Raw genomic sequence first — 21627 nt, forward strand, 5'->3', positions numbered from 1 at the left:
TTTCCTGCTGCTTTCCAGGACTTAGCCTCTCCTACAGTAAGCCATTAGTTTATCCAACTTAATGAGCGCATACCGTTTTGTATTCTCTGGACAGATATTCCCCAGTGCAGTACTCTCACTATGTGTCAGTGAGGCTGTCTTTAATGGCAATAGCAACCAGTAACTGTTCTATTCTCCTCATTGGTGCCTAATGACTTTCCCCACTTCTCAGAGATGACAGAGGGAGGGAGGGGGAGCGAGAGAGAAAGAGAGAAGGGGAGAGAGAGAGGGAGTGAAGTGGCAGGAAAAGCATAAGAAGTGCATTGAAGATTATCTGCATTGTGTTGTAATCGTCACAGACAACTCTGCACCTGTGCTGCTGTGGATTCAGTCAAATCATCTAAAACGTTTGTGCTAAGACCAAAGAAGGAAAGTGTTTCCCCAGACTGTAGTAAATCATGTTTCAGCAGGGAAGAGAAGTGATTAAAATAAACTTTTAAAGTCCCAGGAAAATGGAGGTACATGAAAGAATAATGGAGGATGTATCTTTCTGTAGTTTTGTCAGTGTCACATTTACATTGCTTTGAAATCAACTGTAGTTTATAACAATCACTTCAGTCACAAAACTACTTTAAGAGTCAAATCTCAGTTGGCCATTTATGCGATTAATGGAATATAATTCTTAATTGTCTCAGAGTACACTTTAACTGTAGCAAGTGACATGTCATCCCTATACCTGCCTGAGGTGTGATCTGTCCACACTATCTTGCATACCATATTTTAGTAGATAAAAACGAGAAGGAATGTATTTTCTTTATCAGGTTCACCCCTTGCCTGCTTCCACTCACTGACAGGCTGTTTTTAGCACTCGTGCTTATGTACTTCACTTACCGGCTTGGGGGGGGCGGGGGGCTCAAATAGGCAACAGCACAGCTCAGAGTAGCACAGTTAACAAGAATAGTACTTTGACAAAACAATCTGTTCATGGCAGATATTTTGACATCGAATGGAAGGAAAAGCACAGGCATATATTTATTTATGTTTTACCTATGAGATGATTAATGGAGTACTTGTTGCAATATTGTAAATTATGTAATATACCCGCAAGTCTTGCAATGGCAAGTGAAAAAACGCTCTACAATGTCTAATAATTCTTCACAAAATGTACATACCGGTAATAGGCAAAGCCAACAGTAAACTCGGCTCCTGTGCATTTCTAGTCATTTTAATTTAATCATTTTAATCCAAACATCCATTTTCTTGTAGATCGGATTATCTTTATCCACCTTGCGGTTCATGGGCGCTGATGTCCCAGCTGACTACGGACCAGAGGCCGGGCAGAGCACACCCCGGATGTGTCACCAGCGCATCGAGGGGCCAGCCAAACATATATGTATAGTACACACGCACACGCACACGCACACACACACCTCACCTGTCATTTTGTGTCGGCTTCATTGCAGCTATATAAATCACATTAATGTCCGTATAATTTGAATGTTGTAACAAAATGATAACAGCTGAAGTCACCAATGAGAGGGAGGCAAAGGATTCATTTATATTCTCTGAAAAACATGCATTAATTACATTATTACATTTCTCTCTGTCTCCGGAGACTGCTGTGAACCGGAGAGAGACTGATGTGAATGAATGAATGAAAGTCAAATAGAAAAACAAACAAACCGAAAACAATGATAATAGTCAAAATAACAATAATAATATGAACAAAACATGTCCGAAAAGGAGTAGGATGAAGCATTAGCTTATTTAAACCTATCCCTTTCTCCACTACTCAATAAACCATATCCCTAACATACATTGAATACATATCGACAGAAAATAGAAAATTAAAATGGTAAATAAACATATATAGTATTATTTTTTTTATAGAAAATAATTAGAAAATAACCCGATATATCCACAAAATAGAAAATAAAGTAAACAAACATATATATTTACAAAAAATAGAAACAAAAAGAGCAAATAACTAATTCGTAAATCATCTGTGAACCACCATGTGTCACTGACGCAGCCTCACGTTTAGATTTTGTGTACGGAAATGATCACTAAGTTCTAAGGTCAGAGGGTAAAGGCTATCCCTCCTCAGAGTGCACATAGCCATCTTGGATCTAACGAAGAGAAGGGAAATTGATGCGGTGAGGATATTGATTTTATTTTATAGTCGTATGGAATCGGTTTGATTCACATTTAAGCCGTCGCCGTGAGATCTTCCTCCGTTTCGAACCAAACCAAGTATTTAGCCTTTAGCTCCTTTAGCTCCTTTAGCTCCTTTAGCCGCTGCTTGTCTGGCAGCTTCTGCTGCTGCAAACGGAGCGAAACGTTACACTAAGCCGAAGAAGCGCACAGTTTCCTGGGGCTAACCCAAAGTGCTGCCTGACAGAGACTGCTGCTTGGTGGTGAAGTCGGAGTGTAAAGGAAATGAAACTCTTTCTCTATGTTGTGCTACCATGCTAACTTACTAGGGTCACTGACATAAAGCTAAGCTAACCCGGATTGATTTCAAACAGGTAGCTAGCCAGCTAGCTAACTCCACTCCAGTACTGTTGGCAAAACTATTAAGTTAGCATTGCTGCTATTAATTTGCTCACCAAACCGTGGAAAGTGTTCAGGCTTGACGAGAACCAGGCTAACAGGATTCCCTCTGGGTTAACAAATACAAGTTATAAAAGTAAACAATATTAAATTTTATATAGGAATATTATAGGAATATGTCACTCAAATGGGATTTAATGTTGTTGTTTTTCTGGAGCATTATTTTTTATTTCCACTGCTCAACTTGTTCAGGCTTGGAGGCAATCCTTTTTGTATCTTCTGGTACTCCTTCACATCAGATGCACGGCATGCTGCCCCATCCCGTAATTCCACCTCCTTTGTGTTTCTGAAATGGTAGAATGATTCTAGTAATCTTCAAAGACATAACACTGGAGATGTGACTCATCACTCCAGAGTGATTCTGACTTCCACAGGGTCATGAAGTTCAGACACGGTATAGCAAACACAAAGTTCACAGAGATCCAAAATGTTTTATCAAATTCCTCAGAACATAACGACACCATAAGTCAACTAGCGTGAAAGTTTGGTTCCTAAATTCTCTCAGAATCCTGCACACAGTATTTACAGCATGAACAACACTACATTATGCACGGCTTCACAAAGATACCAAACGTGTCAGAACAAATTACAATGAAATGCAAATATTTATCTTTAAAGGTATCCTCATATAGACACATTTAATGCATTATTTTATTTATGTGGTTTAAGCAGGTCAGTCCCATTGAGGTCAGGAACCTTGGCCAAGAGGGCAGCAGCATAGTGACATTAACAAAAGGCAATAAATGAATCAATAATAATAATCCAATATAATTAACATCTCATCAAACACTTGCATACAGAACAGGTTGTTCATACAGGTTTAACAAATATCATGGTTGCATAGTGTAATTAAAGTGCTGGAACAAGTCGAATAAAGCAGAATAAGCGATGTTGTTAATTGTGGTAACATCTGCACAAAATTGAAGCTACTAAAGGCTGAACCTGGACAGAGATTTAGGTGAGATTAGTTTTCAAAGTGGAAGTGGTGGATTTGGTTTGTCGTTAATTGGGGTTCATCCAGTTCTTTAATTAAAAATGTTATCTTGTATATCTTTAATAACAGTTTTCTTTTCAGGTGGCAAAAGGCATGTTTGGTGCTAGAAAGAAATTTGTAGAGTTTGTCGAGGTAGTCGATAATGACTTTACTGATGAGAGCATGTACTACAGCCAGCCGTCGATGTTCCCACATCGACCGGACAAAGATGTGAGTTGATTCACTTTTGTAATCTTGTGTTGCTTCTTGATTTAACAGCAGAGGAGACATTTCTGCATTATATTAATTTGTCCTTTTCTTAACGGATTATTTTTGCAGATGCTGTCGTCTCCTTCGCCGTCGTCGTCTGGTCAACTTTCACAGCTTGGTGCGAGTCTGTACGGTCCACAAAGTAAGGCACTTTCTCTGCAGTTATTCAGTGTCCTCACATTTACTATTGGAGAAACAAAAATCAATCTGGCTTTTAAAGACAGTGATCTTGATTGTAGTAATCATGTTGGTGTGATTGAGAATTTTCAATCAGACATTTAACAATTTGAAGAAGGAACAATGTGCAGACGAATCATAGGTGCGTTAGCTGACAGCACCCCCCCCCCCCCCCCCCCTCATTTTCTTCCATGCCTGTCTGCAGGTGCACTCGGCTTCTCAGTACGGGGTTTAGGGAACAATACGCCTCAGTTACACCGAAATCTAACACAAGGCTCACAGCTGACAAGTCACATCACCCCTACGACGGGGGTTCCCACCATGTCTCTCCATACCCCCCCATCACCCAGCAGGTGTGTATGAAGGAGGTTGAATCCTCATCACCCCTGGATCATCCCTTTAGGACCTCTAGCAGCGTATTCTGTGGGGACTCCTGTCTCCGTCTCTCTCCTCTCCTGTGTCATTGATTTATAAAGAGCTGATGCTTCTTCTTTGTTCTTCTCGTACGCTTGAATCCACTATATCGTACCCGATGCTGTTTTGACAGAGGAACATTGCCGATGAACTCGAGGAACTTGCTCAATCACTCTCAGGTCGGTCAAGGCATCGGGGTGAGCGCCAGGACCAATAGTTTGGGCAGCTCAGGGCTGGGCAGCCCCAACCGCAGCTCGCCAAGCATCATCTGTATGCCCAAACAGCAACCAGCACGCCAGCCATTCACCATAAACAGGTAGAGGGAAGCAGTACACGCTTCTTCACACAGGCCGGCTGCTTTTGTGTTGATGAGAGAGAAGACGTTGATTTTCTGAAAACATTTCCCCCTGCAGCATGTCAGGATTTGGGATGAACCGAAATCAGGCTTTTGGGATGAACAACTCGTTATCAAGCAACATCTTCAACGGCACAGGCGAGTCTGGTTGACCCGTGTGGCTTTACCAAAGGTCACTATTTTGGGATTTTTAGTTAAATATACACTCGGAAGCTGATGCAAAACCAAAGCAAGAAGTACATTTTAGAAATACATAACAATATGAGATTCAGGATTTAAATTGTTCTTGATATTCTTGTCTGCACTTTCTCTTAAAAGCAGGTTTTCATGACAAAGCAAGCTTGTTCACTGTAAAATGTCACGAGTGTCAGCTTGAGTTAGGGAGGTCAGTGTAATCTGAGGTGCCTCTTTTGAAAGTAAGCAAATATTTTTAATGAAAATCTGTGCCTGAAATATTCATTAGTGAATAGATTTTCTTTTCGTGAATGCATGTAAATACATGTAAAACATGTGAATACAGTAGAAATACATGATCAAAGGAATAACTGGCATATCCCAGCGAGAAAAGATTTTTCTAACTTTCTTTTTGCTACAGATGGAAGTGAAAATGTAACGGGACTGGACCTGTCGGACTTCCCGGCCTTAGCAGACAGGAGTCGGAGAGAAGGAAGTGGAAACCCAACACCGATTCTCAACCCACTGGCTGGGCGGGCTCCTTACGGTGAGACACTCTTACTTTCACACAAGTGGAACAGAATAGAAGTGACTTGACTGGGTTCATGGTAATAGCCCAGACTTTGTTTGTAATGAAGTCCACACTATACCTTCAAACAATAAAATGTATTTGTGTTTTCATCATCATCAACACGAAGTTGGCATGGTGACAAAGCCACCCACTGAACAGACACAGGATTTCTCCATTCATAACGAGGACTTCCCTGCACTGCCTGGTCCAAACTATAAAGGCCCCACATTGAACAGCGATGACAGCAAAACAGTAAGTGTGAACAGCTGATGGCCCCCACACCCACAGCAAGCCGGGATATCGTTAATTATTTATTACTGTTCATGGTTGAAATCTTTTTTAAATGGTTTTCTTTATTTGCAGAATTTGAACTCCACAAATAAGAGCACATCAAATGCAGATGGGCCCAAGTTCCCTGGAGACAAGACGGCCTTGGCACTAAACAACCAGAAGAAAGGGATCCAGGTGTTGCCCGATGGTGAGACTTCTCAGCCAATCGTATCGCTCCAATGCCACTGAGATACCCTTCTTAATCACACTCCTTGGGTGAGGCAGTTGGACTCTCTACCCTGTATTTGGTGTTTAATAATTGTTGAATATGCTTCAGTGTGAAACCAGATAGACCATCATCATCTTCATTAATCTTTGGCCATCACTTGTTAAAAATAATGACGGTAGCTTGTTTTGCTCTCTCTCTTGTGCATTTGGCGTGTGGTAGAGAAATATGGAGTTAATATCTTGACATGAAGTCGTAACGTTAGATCACAGTCAGCATTTTGTTGAATATTTCTGCTGCTGCTTCAGGTCGGGTGACAAACATTCCCTCAGGCATGGTGACAGACCAATTCGGCATGATTGGTCTGCTGACGTTTATTCGGGCAGCAGAGACTGATCCAGGGATGGTCCATCTGGCACTGGGAAGTGACCTCACGACATTGGGACTCAATTTAAACTCACCAGAGTAAGACAGCGGTTGTAATCCAAATCCAAATACTTTTAGGGGCTCATTAGCCGTCAGGCATGTGCTTGGTATATCATGCAGTAAGTGAAAAATGAAAAGCATCTGTTTGTAGCACTGAGTTACATTTTCTTTGAGGCATTCCACCAGGGATGGACTTAGCTCTATTTACAATTGCTGCTTCTAGAAGGATCACAAAAGACATCTCATCTAGAGGCATCTGGGCACATGTACAATGTACCGGTAAAAAAATGCCAGACTATAATTAACGTTGTGTTTCTCAACAAGTCTTTGTTTTTCCCCACAAAGCTACATTGTCAGGGCAGATGTAACGATAAATGTAGTGATTTTAATTGATACTTTAATGGAATGTATTGTTGTTAGCAGTAATTGTGTTTTTATTGGAAGAGCTCACTGCAAGCGTCCTCGAAGGCTGAATCGAAGCAACCGGCCTCCTCTTCGTTGTTTCGAGACGGAGAGAAGAATTAAAAGTCCAGTTGCTTCTGATTCAGCCTTCGAAGACTAACATGACCTGGAGGAATGAGAATCAACGCGAGCTTACTTTCTTTCTCAACTTTCTTTCCTGACAGAAACTTGTACCCCAAGTTTGCCTCTCCTTGGGCTTCATCGCCTTGTCGACCTCAGGACATCGGTAAGACATCAATAGGAAGAGTGAAGGACATTCGTGACATCACGCTAGTCCTTATTAGGTGCAGGGTGACGTTCTTTCTAACGTCACAGTTCCCATATCTATTGCATATATTTTGTTCAATTTGTTTTATTGCTGCAGAATTGCTGTCAGTTACACAGACTATAAAAATCACACACGGAAACGTGAATAATAATTATTTTATTTTATAAATTGTTCAGAGTACAGTAAAGGACATCCTCCATAATGTCTACGAAGCTATAATGTTTTTAAATCTACTTCTTTGTGCTGAGTAACTGTTGGATGAAGTTGAACCAGCAGTCGGGTTTATATTTTGGAAGAATTCTTTTGTTGTTCTCCCTCCCATCTAGTAAAACTGCTTTGAGTTTTTCTGAGCGTGAGGAAGTTAATCTTTTTTTCATGGTCCTTGGAAGAGGCATCGTTTGTAACTTGCTAACTTACTTGAGCTTGCCTTTTCAGACTTCCATGTCCCCTCTGAATACTTGACCAATATCCACATACGAGACAAGGTAATCATGAGCTTCAGAACAATGCAGCAATGAGAAGCCACAGTTTAGGATGTACAGATACAAATATTCTGCTTGTTCCTCACCGCTTCTAGTTGGCTGCCATTAAACTGGCTCGATACGGCGAAGACCTGTTGTTCTACCTGTACTACATGAATGGTGGAGACCTGCTGCAGCTTCTAGCAGCTGTAGAACTGTAAGTTCTGCTTTGTTTCAGAAACATTGTCTAATTTAATTTGTAAGTTAGACATGTTCCTTTATTTGGACAGATTATTGATATGTTTTTCGAGGTTCCATGGAATCAGCTGTAATTTCAATCTCTAGCTTCAACCGGGACTGGAGGTACCACAAAGAGGAGCGGGTTTGGATAACGAGGGCACCGGGCATGGAGCCTACGCTGAAAACCAATGCTTATGAGAGGGGAACGTATTACTTTTTCGATTGTCTAAACTGGAGGAAAGTAGCGAAGGTAAGAAATTGTGTTTCTGCAGCCTCTTTTCCGTAGAGGATAATAAATGAATGGAGGGCCCGGTCAGACAATGCACCAAAGGAGCAACTAGTGTGTGTGTGTCTGCAAAAGCCTGATCGTAAGCTTGAGGACATTTTTAACAGCTCAATTTCAAATCTTGGTGAGCACAACACACACACACACCATCCCATTCAGAGTAAAATAAATGATAGCACGTTTACAGGTGGGGCTACCGAGCAATTACCATATTGCTACTACAGCATCCGTTCAGGTTCTCAGTCAGATCTAATCAGTATTCTCCCCATCTCCATCCTCTCGGAGCTGCACTTCCAAATCTCAAAACTGAAGTTCCAAGATCAGTCCACAATGTTTTATAGTCGATGGTCCTCAAGCTTCATTATGTGTGAAATGTTGTGGATAAGAACGTTTCTGGTTTTTACATTTGTGTCTGCATTTCTAAGGAGTTTCATCTGGAGTATGAGAAGCTGGAAGAGAGGCCACATGTGCCAACGACATTTAACTACAACCCAGCCCAGCAGGCCTTCTAAGGCCCAACCAGTCCAAAGGCTGCAGCTGTTCCGGACATCGCTGTCCAGGAGGGGTGCTACGCTTCACACGGCTTGATTTTTATTCCTCAAGGGTTCTGGCTATTTGACTGGTGGAAGGGAGGGGGGCGGCATTGCCACCATCAACACTGCCCTACCTTTCCAAATTACATTGTTCCTAAAAACACCAATATGGATCGTTTTTATTTTTTTGTGTTCCTCCTGTTTTGAGCAGGGCCTGTCATGTTTACATCTCTTAATCTGAAGACCGACCTTGTGGCACAGGACCTAGGGAAGTGTTTCGAAAGGAAAAAGCCAGGGAAAGCAACGTTAACATTCTTAAATGCAAGCAAAAGAACGTGTTTATTGTTGCACTATATTTAGTAATAAAAGAACACAATTTGTTTGTGATTTTTCAAAAATGTGAACACCCCCTGGCTTCTTTTTTTGTTGAGGGTCAGGGAATTCAAGCAACCCTGACACGTGCGCCCCTTTTCATATTTTTCCTCCCATTTGCATCGCCTCGTTTTTTTTGCACCGCTGACCTGTTTTTGGTCCCATGATTTTTCTTCCTCGCTCTGCCTCTCCCTCTGACTTCAATGCCAGTTGAACATGGACTTTAGTTTCTACAAATGTGGATAAATCCTCAGAGGCTTAACGCCCTACTTTCCAGTCTTTGTTACAAATTTGTAAGATGTGTACATTGTTTCTCTGCACCACACAAATTATATGTACGTACAAATGTGTATATATGATTGATATATATATATCTATGTGTATAAATATATATATATATATATATATATGACATCTATTTTGGAAGAAATCTTGCCCTTGTACCTCATTTTTTTGAGGTGATGCATGGTGAGCTGTGGATGTCAACAGGACATATTTGGATTTGCTGGTTCTATGGGCACTTAAAATCTGAATTATACAAATTTAAAATGCCATTTAAGGAAAGGCCTGATTCTCAACCAAAAATAATAGTTATGCTCCAAGTTCAGAGTCCAAAGCATAAGGGATGTATTTCAACTTGAACAGCATTTCATAAACAGAAGATTTCCAATTTTAGAAGGAAAAAAATAAATCCAGTCATATTTTCTGAAGTTAAAAGCTTCTGTTCTTTGTATTAAAGCAGAAAAAAGGCTTTGCTGAACCTGTGTGTTAATTTAATGTACCATGCACAAATTTACATGTAGAATTATTTTTTTGAAAATAGGTTCAATGGCAACGATTGATTTATTTGTGTTAACACAAATATGCTATTAAGACCATGAAAGTCTTAATAGTTTTATCTTCTAACAAGCTATTTCAGGGTATTGAACTGGTACTAGTACTGAACTAGTGCCTTTATTCTGAACTTTTATTCTTTGTATTTAGTTTTTAGATTAGACAAATTCCACTAAGGTTTCTGGGACATACTTTTTTTTTTTGAACCAATGGACACATTCCTGAGCGGTGCCTTTTTTTCAAATGCTTAACTTCCGTAAATCCTGTCTTTAGTGGAATGCAGCCAACCTTGTTTCATATTGAGAAAGGCATATACACATCTTAATTCACTCAATGTAGAAAACAGAAAAGCGTGTTAGCAGGAGACGAATGCAAACAGTCCTCAGTGCACTACCATTTACAGAGACACTGAGAACATGCGATGTTAAAGACAATTTAGGCACGATCAGAATGTTTGACATCCAGAGTTCTACCAAGTTGTTGAAAATGAGATTTGTAGCAAAAGGATTCACTCTAGCATTAAACTTGCACCCAATCTCTCCCAACTGCTGCATTTGTATAAATGCTACAAACTTTATTGAAATCATTTTTGAAATCACACCACAGCTGCTGGACGTCACGTTGGGAAACGACAACGCGGTTCCTGTGGTAACATTGTCCGTACACATTTTTCTCCATGAAGACTGTTGCTTTGGTACAGGGTCCAGTCTTGTTTTGTGAACACAAACATCAGCGATGTCTGCTCCAGAACTCCGACAGGATTCTTCACAGCGAGGGAGGTTCAGAGGGGCGAGGGCCGTCTGAAGCGCCTCCTGATTTGGCAACATCATCTATTGGAGAAACAGCAGCTCATCTTTAATTACCGACGGTGCCACATTTCTATGAATTATGAAAGATAATCTGCAAAAAGATATTAGATTAGAGGATGGTGTGTCAGAGGTTTTGCATAATTGAAAGACTCCACGAATCACCACCTAACCTTTATCTTTCCTTTCCTGAGTCTCCTCAGCCGCAGTCTTATCTGCTCTGAAGAAGATCCGAGCACTGCTTAAAGAGAAGTGGAGCAGCTCAAACTCCTGAACAGAACAGAAAGAAATTAGAGTGAACAACTGTTCATAGAAATTATTGATGTACAACCCCATTTTCAAAATGTGCCGCTTGCCTCAATTTTGAAGAGTCAGTCGAATTAAATGAATATTACAGATCTCTACCTACATATTCCTGCTGACGGTCCAGTGGAGGTTGTACCTGAAGATAGACGTCCAGCCGCTTCTGAGTAAGGTTCATCGTTTGCAGCAACTTCTCATCCTGGCTGGCAGACTGGACGTTCTGCTCCTTCACCACAGCATTCATCTCTTTTTTGTACTTATCTCGGACGGCCTGAAACCAGTGCAGCGAGTCAAACTCCAGGTACTGGTCCAGCAGCTTCAAAATGTATGCAACACCTGAGAGGAGGTGGGGAGAAGCAGCGAGCAATAGAAGTGTAAGGAATCGAGCTGATGTTGTCCAACTTGCTTTTGACAGCATCACACACGCCCACTCACCCATTGCAAAGCCATCATCTGTGAACGCAGCTCCATTTTTGTTTTTCTTGTTGAGTTTCTCTTTGCAGTTGATGGAGTGCTCCACGAAATTCACCGTCTATGAGAAAGATTTGATTTGTTGAGCATCAAGCAGTGAAAGGGCTGCACAGGCATGTGCCACGCAGCTTGCTGCTTTCACTCAACAGGTTGGCGTCACCACACTGTCTGCATGAGCCCCGGTGTATCCCCCAGGCTCGTTCACGTCATTTATACAATCGCACATCAAGCACCGTTTTGACCTCAGAAGGAACGACTCCATTACACAGCAACAGTACGGCCCGGATACGCATAAAAGGGGCTGCTTCCACTCAGTCTTCTTCTTCCATGGCAAAATGCAAGTCTGTGTTTACTGACCATAATGATGTACAGTCAGGAGAATGCACAGGAAAACCCAAATAAGGAGAAATGCAATACAGCGGCAGAGATAGCAGCACAGCAGCCACTGACCAGCGGGGGCACAATCATGTAGAAGTTCCTCAGGTGCATATTCTTGGCAGTGCGAAACTCAGGCGCAAACACTCCCACCAGCATCTTGAAGTACTCGGTCCCTTCAGCAGAGTTGCTGGTCAGATCCTCCAACACTGAATCTAGGAGACTGGACACCACATAGAATCTATAAAGATGCTGTTATTTCTTTGACCTTTTCTTGCTATGGTGCCCTCTTCTGGTGGATACACGTAAATACGCTTGTTACAACTATTGAATCCGTGTATGAAAGACTGAACCCCACATCCACCAGAACATTTATTACATGAATCGATCAGACACAGAGTGCAGACCTTCCAAACGTTCTACCTGGCTGCTCTCTGCGTCTCTTCTGACAGTCCCTCCTCCTTCACCAACTCCTCAAAGTTGACTATGTCCTCCAGGTCAGGGACAAACCTGGACACAGAATAAAACATTGCAGAGCGATTCAGCCACAGAATTTCAAGGCAGCATGAATACATTTATTACCTGATAGCACTGCTGCAACAGTGGATCCCCCCTGAACGGATCATACGCACATAGCCCATGGCATTACCTGAAGGAAAAAAAACCCAGTAAAGTTTGCATTGATTTGCACTCGCAATTGATCATATGCAAAGCAGAGCTCGACAACACTTAAGTGTTTCTTACCAATCTGGCTGATTAGCTGCCTGAACTGGTCCAGGTAGCTTTGTCCATCGGGCGTGATGCCCAGCTTCCGGATGCCGCGGTTGAACTTCTCAGCTCGTTCAAATGGATACTACAACGAAACACGTGACTGGTGACTGAGGCTCTCTGAAACATTTGATAGCGGGCAATACAATGTAATCACATTAGCAAGCAAAGTTATAAAACATATACATTTAAACAGTGGTTCTGCTATGTTAATATAATTATTTGAGACTAACAAAATAATATTTTCTCCAGAAACTGCCCTTAAAAATAAACCAGCTTAGTTTCAGAATCTCCTTATCGGCTGATCGATTTCAGTCTTCCTTGTTTTCCCCCCACCTCTCACCTTTTGATCAGACTGGTCCTTTGTTTCTCTGAAGAAGCGGATGTCCTTGATGAGTCTGGACTTGATGTGTTCGTCATACATAAACTGGCTGAAGATGTAAAACTTCTTCCGCAGGAACTGGTAGGTGAAATTTACCTGTGTAAAAACAAATGTGTAACAGGTGAGACGCAAACAGTCACACGTGGGCGGGAGAGGAGTGTGTGATGAACTCACCGTGGTATTCATAATGCCTGTCCCATGCGTCCGGATGGAGTTGGCGATGTGGCGGATGTTGATGGTGTTCAAGTGCTTGTTGTTACTTGCCTTTTCAATGAAGATCTAGTAAAACATGTGCAACAAACGAATAATTGTCTGGTTCAAGATATCAAAGGCGAACATGGAGGCTTCAATGCTTACCTGGTTGTTCAGATTATAAAGGTAGCGCGAGACAAAAACGTGAATGTTCCTCATGATCTCCAGAACATCCAAACCCTGATGGAAGGACAGAGGCCAAAGAGATCATCAACAATGAATGACCTACTTTAAATCAAAATCCAAACCCTGATGCCGTCACACAGACCTGCTCCAGGGTCTGGCTGGGCAGGTGCGCCTCGGTCATAGAAAGTCCATAGCGCTGCGTGGCGAGGTTCCTCATCTCACTGTACGTGGCCCAGTCATGCAGGGCAACAGTTGTCAGGTTGTAGAACGTTTTATCCAGGTAGTGGGTCACATATGCTACGAAGATGTCAAAATGTTTTTACATTATTTTCCTTCCACAGCAAACAATCAGAAAATTGATAAAATGTCTGAAAGGAGCTTTATCAATTACTTTTTTTTTAAAATCCATAATAAAATATATATTCATTCTCTGACCCACAAATAAAAAAATACATTTAAATACCACCCAGCTAAAAGACAAAAAAAGGGAAACTAATTAGTGCATGTATTGAGACCTTTGATGTCAATGAAGCGGTTGAAGAATCGGATGGGTTTGAGGGAGAAGAAGTGAGCCAGGTCCTTCATGCCGACTCTGAAAGGGTTCCTGTCATCCAGCTTCAGGTGGGTGTGAACAGACAGACGCAGGTCTTTTTCTATCTCCTTACACAGCTTGTCCAGCAGGTGCTGTGAGAAAGAATAAAAGGATCACGAATGTACATCAGACACACGGAGGCCAAGGATGCTTCTGCTAAATATTTGTTTCATTCGACTCCAGTCAAATAATGTCAATGTTATACATCATAATATCAATCGTGTTCCTCTTTCACACCGTTTCATCATTCCTCACCTCATGGAACACGTCCATAATCTCCTTGTCGTAGCTCTCCAGCAGCTGGTCACATGATTCCATGTGTTTGGCATGCAACATAGAAGGCACACTGTCCCTTAATGCACTAAACATATACTGCTCCGGCCAATCAGATGCATCCAGGAAGACAGATAGCCAGAGATCAACACAAACAAAAGAGAAAGGTATCAATAAAAAAGAGAAATTCAGCCTTCTCAGAGTCTGATAAAGCAGCAAATAGCAACTTCTAAAATGCATTTATCCGTGTAATGTAGACGTTCTTAAACTAAATATTTTCATTAAAGAAATGAGGGGGACCTTTAAACATTCTATCTCTTCAAAACTTCAATGAAATCTAGAAGAAGCTAAAAGAAGCATGTTATGATCATTGTGCACAGAGTTACAAGTCGATCCTAAGAGAGTGCATCAGACCAATGGCCAGTCTGCTTACGTGCATTCGTGCAGCGTCCACAGCATTGTCGTGTACATCATCCAGGTAGATGGGAAACACAGCTCTGTGCCAGTAAAGGAAGCTACAGTCACACTGTAGCTTGACCCTAAGGAGGAAATGAACACTTCCTCAGTACGTCAAAATTAGGTGAAAGAAAACATCCAACAGCTTACAGGACAGCGAACATTGTGCCAAACATTTGATCAGACAAGGTCTAATATTAACATTTCCCAGCACCCAAGTGCCAAATATCTGGACGTTTTATTCCCTGCCTGCCAGCATTTGAGCAAAACTGGTTCATGCACTGAAATTTAGTTGAACACCATTTTAAAGAGGAAATCCTCACCTCTCACTCAGCTCACTCATCATATCTAACTTCTTCAGCACAAGCTGCAGCGGAAATAACTCTTCATCTTTGAAGGTTTTCTACAAAACAGCAACAATCCTTCTTTAAGACCAATGAGCATCATTCAAACGGCCAACAGCTTGACTTGTAACCCACCAGCTGAGTGCCGACGCACAGCGCCAGAGACACCACCAGGCGCCGCTCCTTCGTGCTCGGCCCATTCAGAGCGTTTTCTGCCAGCACCAGAGATGACAGCACATCCAGGCGCTGCTCGCTGTACTTCTTTTCTGAGATCACCCTTTTCTTCATAGAAACAAAATACCAATAACATGAAATAGAAAACAACGCGTCACATGGTCACAAATGGTGACCATGTCTTTTAAGATACCAAATCTCATCACTCCATTATTTTATTCTATTGAACCTTTGTGTCAATTTTTGATGCTCAGCCAAAATCTAATCAGCTCATTGATGAATTCAAAGGGAATAAAATTTCCTCAAGGTGTTCTAGAGATGTTTTCAAAAGAATGAGGCAGACAGACAACCTAAAAACACGGCGATAGCAGCAGCTGCATAAAAGTACATGTCATTTGTGTTTTTGGCTTCTCTACTCCTGCCATTTGTCATTTCTGTTTCTATTTACCTTTGCGATGCCGATGCCATTGAGGGCCTGCGACTGTAGCTGCTGAGTGACGTGAGAAACAGCGTCTGCTACAACCATGGCCCGCCTGTAAAATGTGTGCTCCACAGCCTGCGGACAGAAATACATCACATGACTCGACTGTGCACTGGGCAAAATAAAAGCATTCAACAGGAATAAAAGAAGGGAAACCTTGAGCAACTCGACCAATCGACATAGAGCTTTGACAGAGGTCTTGGTCATGGGCCGCTGCATCGACATGTACATGTTCATGGTGGTTTTTACAATGGTGCCAATGCTGTATGCATAGAGGATGCCCTATGAGAAACACACACAAAAACAGACTAAATTATGATACGGAATTTCTCCTTCTGATCCTGTAAGAGGCAGTTAACTCAGTCTACAATGAAAATAATCTGATTTTCAATCAATGCAAGTTAAGTGCATCTTGCACCTTGATTTTTGCAGGAAAAAAAAGTATAAAAGTAGTAAAAATAAAAAGATTAAAATGTAAAATTCAATGCAGAGAGTGTGTCTTTCTATTCTCACACTCTGATCTACAATCCTTGCTGGGTATAAGACTTTCAATCATCACCTGCACAAACACATTACACCTGCTGTTAAGGTCTTCTGCCAACTTGTCACTTTTATGCCCTTTGGAAAAGATGGACTCCATCTTCATCATCCAGGAAGTTACAAACACGTAGTAGGACTGTACATCCCTAACAAAAAAGGAAAAACAGAAACAGTAAGTTCCTCGTGTGTGACGTAACGATATAAAAGACTGCTTTTTGGCCTGCTGACTTTGTAAGTGTCTGAGCTCTTTGCTGTAGGAAGGTGTCTCTCTGTGCTCTGATGCCCTGCAGACTCTTCTTATCCATCAGCTTAGCTGCAGCGGGAACTTTATTGATGAGAAAACTGTCAGGAAACCAGATAATGTTTGAGGTCAAAGTGACAGCAGGAACCTAAAAGGGGGCAGAAACATAAAGGACTCAAATTATAAATGGGATGGGGCTCTCACATATTCCAAACCGAGGCCACCCAAGAACAATGAACTACCTTTTTACAGACATCAAGCAGTGCTTTGTAGAACTTTTTGTCAACACTCCGGAAGATGTGAAAGTGAAGCACAAAGAGACCACAGACACCGGCATATTTGTCTCTCTGGTCAACCTCTGATGGTTCACCTGCAAACAATACAAACACATAAATAAATACAAATCCCTCTTAAATTGCAGGACTCATCACATATGAAACCAGTTTGTCCCGAGAAGAGATACTCACCAACTTTTGTCTCAACACTGGTGAAAATAGTGCGAATGTTGAAGGAAAACTCCTCAGCGAAGGCACTGTTCTTGGCAGCAGCTGATCCTTCCCCAGGATTATCAAACCTCTGATCCACACAGGCCTGTCAGAGATGAAAACATCGCAAAGTTCGTGGTACTCACAAGACTTGGCAAAGATCAAGACCAATCCACGCTTAGACTGTAGACGTCTGTCGGCATCGCCATCAGTAAGATCACCTGCAGTATCATGCCGTCCAGCAGCTGCCCCTCAAGCTTGAGCAGGAGCTTCTCAAATGGTTTCAGCTTCTCTTCAGGAATGGAAAATTTTCCAATGTTATGGTGCACAGATTTCAACAACCTACAACCAGAGAATGCCATTACAGCAGCCTATAGAGCATTCACAGGCCATTTATGCAAGCGTGTCAAAACAGACTCAAAAATCATTCAACTGTTTAAAGAGATAAAATCCAGGATTAATTCGGAGAACAACAGAGAAAGATTTGTAGATCAAATTAAAGAAGTTATGTTATACTATCCTAAAATAGCAATTATTTGGATAAATCTTACTCTTTAATTGTATTCATGCAAACTTACTTTGTTTGATATTAAATGAGTATTCTCTTAGTGATCATAAATTTCATTATTTTGGAGGATATGATAACAATATTTCTTGGATACATTGATTCGTTTAAACAAAACATGAATTTAGTTCTTCCTCTATCGTGTGTGAGTGTTAACCTTTTATACATCTTCCAGTGATCTTTTAATGTGCTATGGTTTTCCATAATCTCATCGAGCGTAAGCAGAACCACCAACAACTCCCCGAGGTGTTCGTACACAACCTGAGGATGGGAAGCAACAGTATTTGTCAAAACATTATGGATTCAAGACAAGAATGAAATACGTAAACGCTTAAAACCCACCTGGAAATGGACACCTGATGACTCAATGATTTTTGTTGCACCTCTAAGATATAAGAGGGGACCTTTTTTTTAATCTTGCATTTTAATAGAACAAAACATGCTTTCTGTTGTAGAACCAGACAGTTATAAAGCACATTTGTCAATGTGAGTATAAAATTAAACTCGTCCACCAGCCCATTAACGACTAACATCACATGTTAGGTCAGATCTTACTTGTTGCTGTTGTAGACGGCAGCCAGCTGATGAACAATGCTGACCACCACTTCATAGCATCTTGACACATAACAGGACAGTTCCTGTCACAGGATGAACAGGAAGACAATCAGTGTTTTCTGGATTCCAATAACCAGAATTGATTAATTTCCTACCTGAAGGAATGCCATGAAAAGGCCCATCTGAATCTGTGACTCCCCTTCAACAACACTGCTCTCAGATACTATAATAAAAAATGCATGTCAGATTCTTATTTCTATCGATTGAGAATCTCTGTGGACCAGAGGGCAAATGTAACATAAACTATCATAGTTTGAGATTACCTCCTTCGCCATAGTACAATAAGCCATTGTAGAACTTGGTTTCTGCCTGAAAATAAGCAAAACAAAATGTTAATCAGCTTTGCAAAAGTCTTATAAGGAAACACATCTCTTAGACGTTACCATGCTTACCTCATATTTGAGTTTCTTCACTTCACTACATAGAGCAGCATAAACTGTAATGACTTTGTTCAAAACCTATACAAAACACAAAATAAAGGGCATTATGAATAAAAAGAGACAGCGAAAGATAGATCGAGAGAAAGACTGCCTTCTTCTACCTTGTTGTCTGTTTTAATTAACTCCAATAAAGATGACTGCTCATACGGGAGAAGCTGAAAGACAGTACAAAATATTGACGAGGAAATTAGAAGATTTTTCAGGTTAAAACAAAGGTAGCGTTATTAAGGGACTAGTTTTTAGTGCTAAACCTTAAGGGCGATGGGATCCAGAGTGAAGTCCCAAACATCTCCGATGGAGTCATCCAAAGCCTCCTCGATACCCCTCAGCTGGGAGGTGTACTCCTCCAGAAACTTGCTGTAATTCTTCAATTGAACCTCTGTGTGTATTTCTGCGGGGTGGAGGGATTCAAATAAACATTTCAACAGGCCATATATTGCAGCTCAAGACTCAATACCCCAGTAACAGACAAACAGTATTTGTTTGTGTTCTTCTTTCATGGAAAGTTGCTGTCCATAAATTAATAAGATATGTTTGGAATGGAATTTAAGAAAATTCTTAGATTAAGTCTAACTATTACTTATTTATTTTTGCAGAAATAGCCACAAAGCCCGTTTCAAACTAATTCACACAAGGAGCATTCCCTTGTTAACCCAACAAACAGGAGAGGCGCAGTGAAAGCTCATCATTCCACAAAAACAGAATTTTACCAGCATTATTTAGGCAGAGCAGTGGTGCCATGACGGACGGCTTAGAGACAGCCAACGACAGGAGGCGGAGCTAGAAGTGGGCTAGAGGTCAACCTAGGTCCTAGGAGAAGATGCACGGAGCTAGTGAGGGCAGGGTGAAGTGGAGAACGTTGCTTTGTGGTGGCGACCCCTCAGGGGACAAGCCGAAACAAAGGCTGCCCTTCCCCAGTGGGACACGTTCAAGGACTCAGAATTAAGAGCCAATCCTCCTGCTGCACCTCAGAGACGTTCCACGGAGACCAAAACAAACCCAACAAACAAGCGTTCTGTCTGAAGACTGGGCCGCGTCCCACAGAAAGTCGTTTGGAGGTTGTGACAGTCCATACAGAGGATGGTCACTTCTGTAATCAATGCTGGTCGGGGGTCAGTTCACCTGAGTAATGTTGGCGGTATTGTTAGATTTTGTCACTGATTATGGTGAAGCATTGATAGTTTATGGGTACAATATGGGTTATTCTTTTCACACGACACAAACGACCCAAACATGAACACGGATTCCAGTAACGTGAGTGACTCTGGTTTACTATGAACTAGTGTCAAAATGATTTGATTCAAACGCAAGACTTGTGCTTGACAGGGGGCGATGATTAATGTTAGCTAACTTGGCTACTCTTCAGAAATACCCTTTACAATAGATATGTCCTGAATGTTCAGGGTAATTAAGGTGCACGTATTTAAAATACATTTTACATTTGGCCAACATTCATTTGCCGTCAACATGAACAGGTTTTCCGTGTCAGCAGAGAGACGGTGCCTAGCGGCTTGCTAGTGGCTCGCTAGCAGTGGAAGCTAACTTAGCTGTCGGATAACGTTGATATTTTGCTGTTTCACCTCATTTCACCGACTTACTCTGTGAACCGTCGTCGAAACGGTCGAACTCCCAGTCATGTCCGATGGTTTCTACAGCCATAACGTGTCCCAAAACAACTTGTTAGAGAGTCACAATCCAATCCCGTGATTTGCCGAATGGCCGCGACTCGCTAGGACTCATGGGAAATGAAGTGCCTAAGACATGTGACCGCAATGCTGACGAGCTTCATCGTTTGTCTGCCTCTTAGTGACATAACTCAAAAGGTTATGGACGGATCTTGATGAGATTCTCAAGAAATGGGTGTTGCCTGGAACAAATGATGACATTTTGTTGATGATCCATAAGAGAGCCTGGATTTGGGATCATTTTGATTTTCTTGTTGACATTGCATCAAAGAAGTGTTGCAGTGTTGAGACCTCTGTCTTACCACCGAATTTCATCCGGATCAGATCAGGATTGCGCATACTATCGTGCTTTCTTTTCCAAAAATAGGGGTACATGTTGTGTTTAGCAGATTATGGAAAAATTTCAGGATGGAGTTTGATGAAAACAACTTTGTCTAACTTAGATCCCATCAAATTTTGATAGCGATCCATATACCTGTCTGGATCTGGATTTTCCCATTTACTGATAATAAAGGCTGTTTCAAAAAATCATATCTTGTAAAATATGCATTCAATTAATTAACCAAAAATCACCTTCATAAAGAGGTCCGGTATGAACTATCATGCAAAAGTATTTTCTGGATTTGATTCAGAATGAGGTCAGGAAAAATAGGAAACTAACTAACATTAAAAATAAATGATCCAGGTCACCATGTGGATGGTATAGATCCAATTCTGAGGGGAATGAGCTGCTTGGCGGAGGACTGTGTGTCTCTGAGTGCTTTTCTAGCTTTTTTTGTTTTTGTTTTTAAATACATGTGATAATTCAGATGTTTCAAAAAAGAGTGGACATGTTCATGGTGACTATTCTAATACTTTCTCTCTGACACAGTAAACACTGGAAAGAGAGGATACTGTTTGTGTTTGGAAAATTAGCACATTATGTTTCCCATTTTATTTGGCTAAGCAATACTATACTGGACATGATAGAGGGCAAGAGAGTTAGTTGTGTGTGTGTGTGTGTGTGTGAGTGTGTGTGTGTGTGCGTTTAAAGGCAGTGAGTTAGGGCATTGTCTCACTGAGGACTTAGCACACTATTCAGAGGACGTCAGACGCCATGGGAACATTTTTAAGTTAGCAGTGGAGTATGAGAATACAAGCTGCGGTTTCATGCTGACGGTAAGGAACATTTTAATTCTGAACAAAGGTATATAAGGTTATAATTCCAAAAGCATTTGTACATAATTTGTATATATACAATTAAACACATGGCAGTAAATCATTTAAGCTCTTTTATTTTGCATTATTTGTATTTTACATGTCATAGTCAAGTTTTGTATGTTTCCAATAAAGTATAATTTTACAACACC

General features: G+C 41.2%; 2 protein-coding genes across 2 annotated transcripts; one reads left to right on the forward strand and one right to left on the reverse strand.

Moving 5' to 3' along the window:
• The first annotated feature begins 3679 nt into the window (after nucleotides 1–3679).
• On the forward strand, nucleotides 3680–10331 carry cnot2 (CCR4-NOT transcription complex, subunit 2). Its single transcript, XM_068739816.1, has 14 exons — nucleotides 3680–3796; nucleotides 3905–3977; nucleotides 4218–4365; nucleotides 4560–4742; nucleotides 4840–4919; nucleotides 5377–5502; nucleotides 5654–5778; nucleotides 5890–6004; nucleotides 6331–6487; nucleotides 7075–7136; nucleotides 7614–7663; nucleotides 7756–7856; nucleotides 7985–8129; nucleotides 8591–10331. Exons 1-14 carry the CDS (start codon nucleotides 3680–3682, stop codon nucleotides 8675–8677), a joined length of 1569 nt encoding a protein of 522 aa, XP_068595917.1. The 3' UTR covers nucleotides 8678–10331.
• A 115-nt stretch (nucleotides 10332–10446) lies between these two features.
• Nucleotides 10447–20252, reverse strand: washc4 (WASH complex subunit 4). Its single transcript, XM_068739815.1, has 33 exons — nucleotides 20192–20252; nucleotides 18845–18984; nucleotides 18695–18748; nucleotides 18546–18611; nucleotides 18417–18462; nucleotides 18249–18316; nucleotides 18094–18176; nucleotides 17881–17923; nucleotides 17696–17799; nucleotides 17195–17315; nucleotides 16956–17079; nucleotides 16731–16858; nucleotides 16476–16636; nucleotides 16267–16393; nucleotides 15864–15989; nucleotides 15675–15782; nucleotides 15188–15334; nucleotides 15032–15111; nucleotides 14686–14791; nucleotides 14235–14351; nucleotides 13903–14071; nucleotides 13530–13684; nucleotides 13367–13441; nucleotides 13184–13288; nucleotides 12971–13105; nucleotides 12604–12712; nucleotides 12442–12508; nucleotides 12283–12369; nucleotides 11935–12082; nucleotides 11449–11545; nucleotides 11153–11349; nucleotides 10884–10980; nucleotides 10447–10734 (listed from the first exon to the last, which is right to left on the reverse strand). Exons 1-33 carry the CDS (start codon nucleotides 20250–20252, stop codon nucleotides 10670–10672), a joined length of 3516 nt encoding a protein of 1171 aa, XP_068595916.1. The 3' UTR covers nucleotides 10447–10669.
• Between the last annotated feature and the right edge of the window lie 1375 nt (nucleotides 20253–21627).

Source organism: Brachionichthys hirsutus, chromosome 5 (genome assembly GCF_040956055.1).
Source record: "Brachionichthys hirsutus isolate HB-005 chromosome 5, CSIRO-AGI_Bhir_v1, whole genome shotgun sequence".
Classification (NCBI taxonomy): domain Eukaryota; kingdom Metazoa; phylum Chordata; class Actinopteri; order Lophiiformes; family Brachionichthyidae; genus Brachionichthys; species Brachionichthys hirsutus.

What these genes read in the sequence shown, in the direction of transcription:
- cnot2 (XM_068739816.1), top strand. Translation starts at nt 3,680, where the DNA reads ATGTTTGGTGCTAGAAAGAAATTTGTAGAGTTTGTCGAGGTAGTCGAT. An exon ending in ACCCCCCCATCACCCAGCAG is followed by an intron (nt 4,366 to 4,559) that starts GTGTGTATGAAG and finishes CTGTTTTGACAG; the next exon opens with AGGAACATTGCCGATGAACT. An exon ending in ACTGGAGGAAAGTAGCGAAG is followed by an intron (nt 8,130 to 8,590) that starts GTAAGAAATTGT and finishes TGCATTTCTAAG; the next exon opens with GAGTTTCATCTGGAGTATGA.
- washc4 (XM_068739815.1), bottom strand. Translation starts at nt 20,252, where the DNA reads ATGGCTGTAGAAACCATCGGACATGACTGGGAGTTCGACCGTTTCGAC. An exon ending in TTTCGACGACGGTTCACAGA is followed by an intron (nt 18,985 to 20,191) that starts GTAAGTCGGTGA and finishes TCCACCCCGCAG; the next exon opens with AAATACACACAGAGGTTCAA. An exon ending in TGAAGAAACTCAAATATGAG is followed by an intron (nt 18,463 to 18,545) that starts GTAAGCATGGTA and finishes GCTTATTTTCAG; the next exon opens with GCAGAAACCAAGTTCTACAA.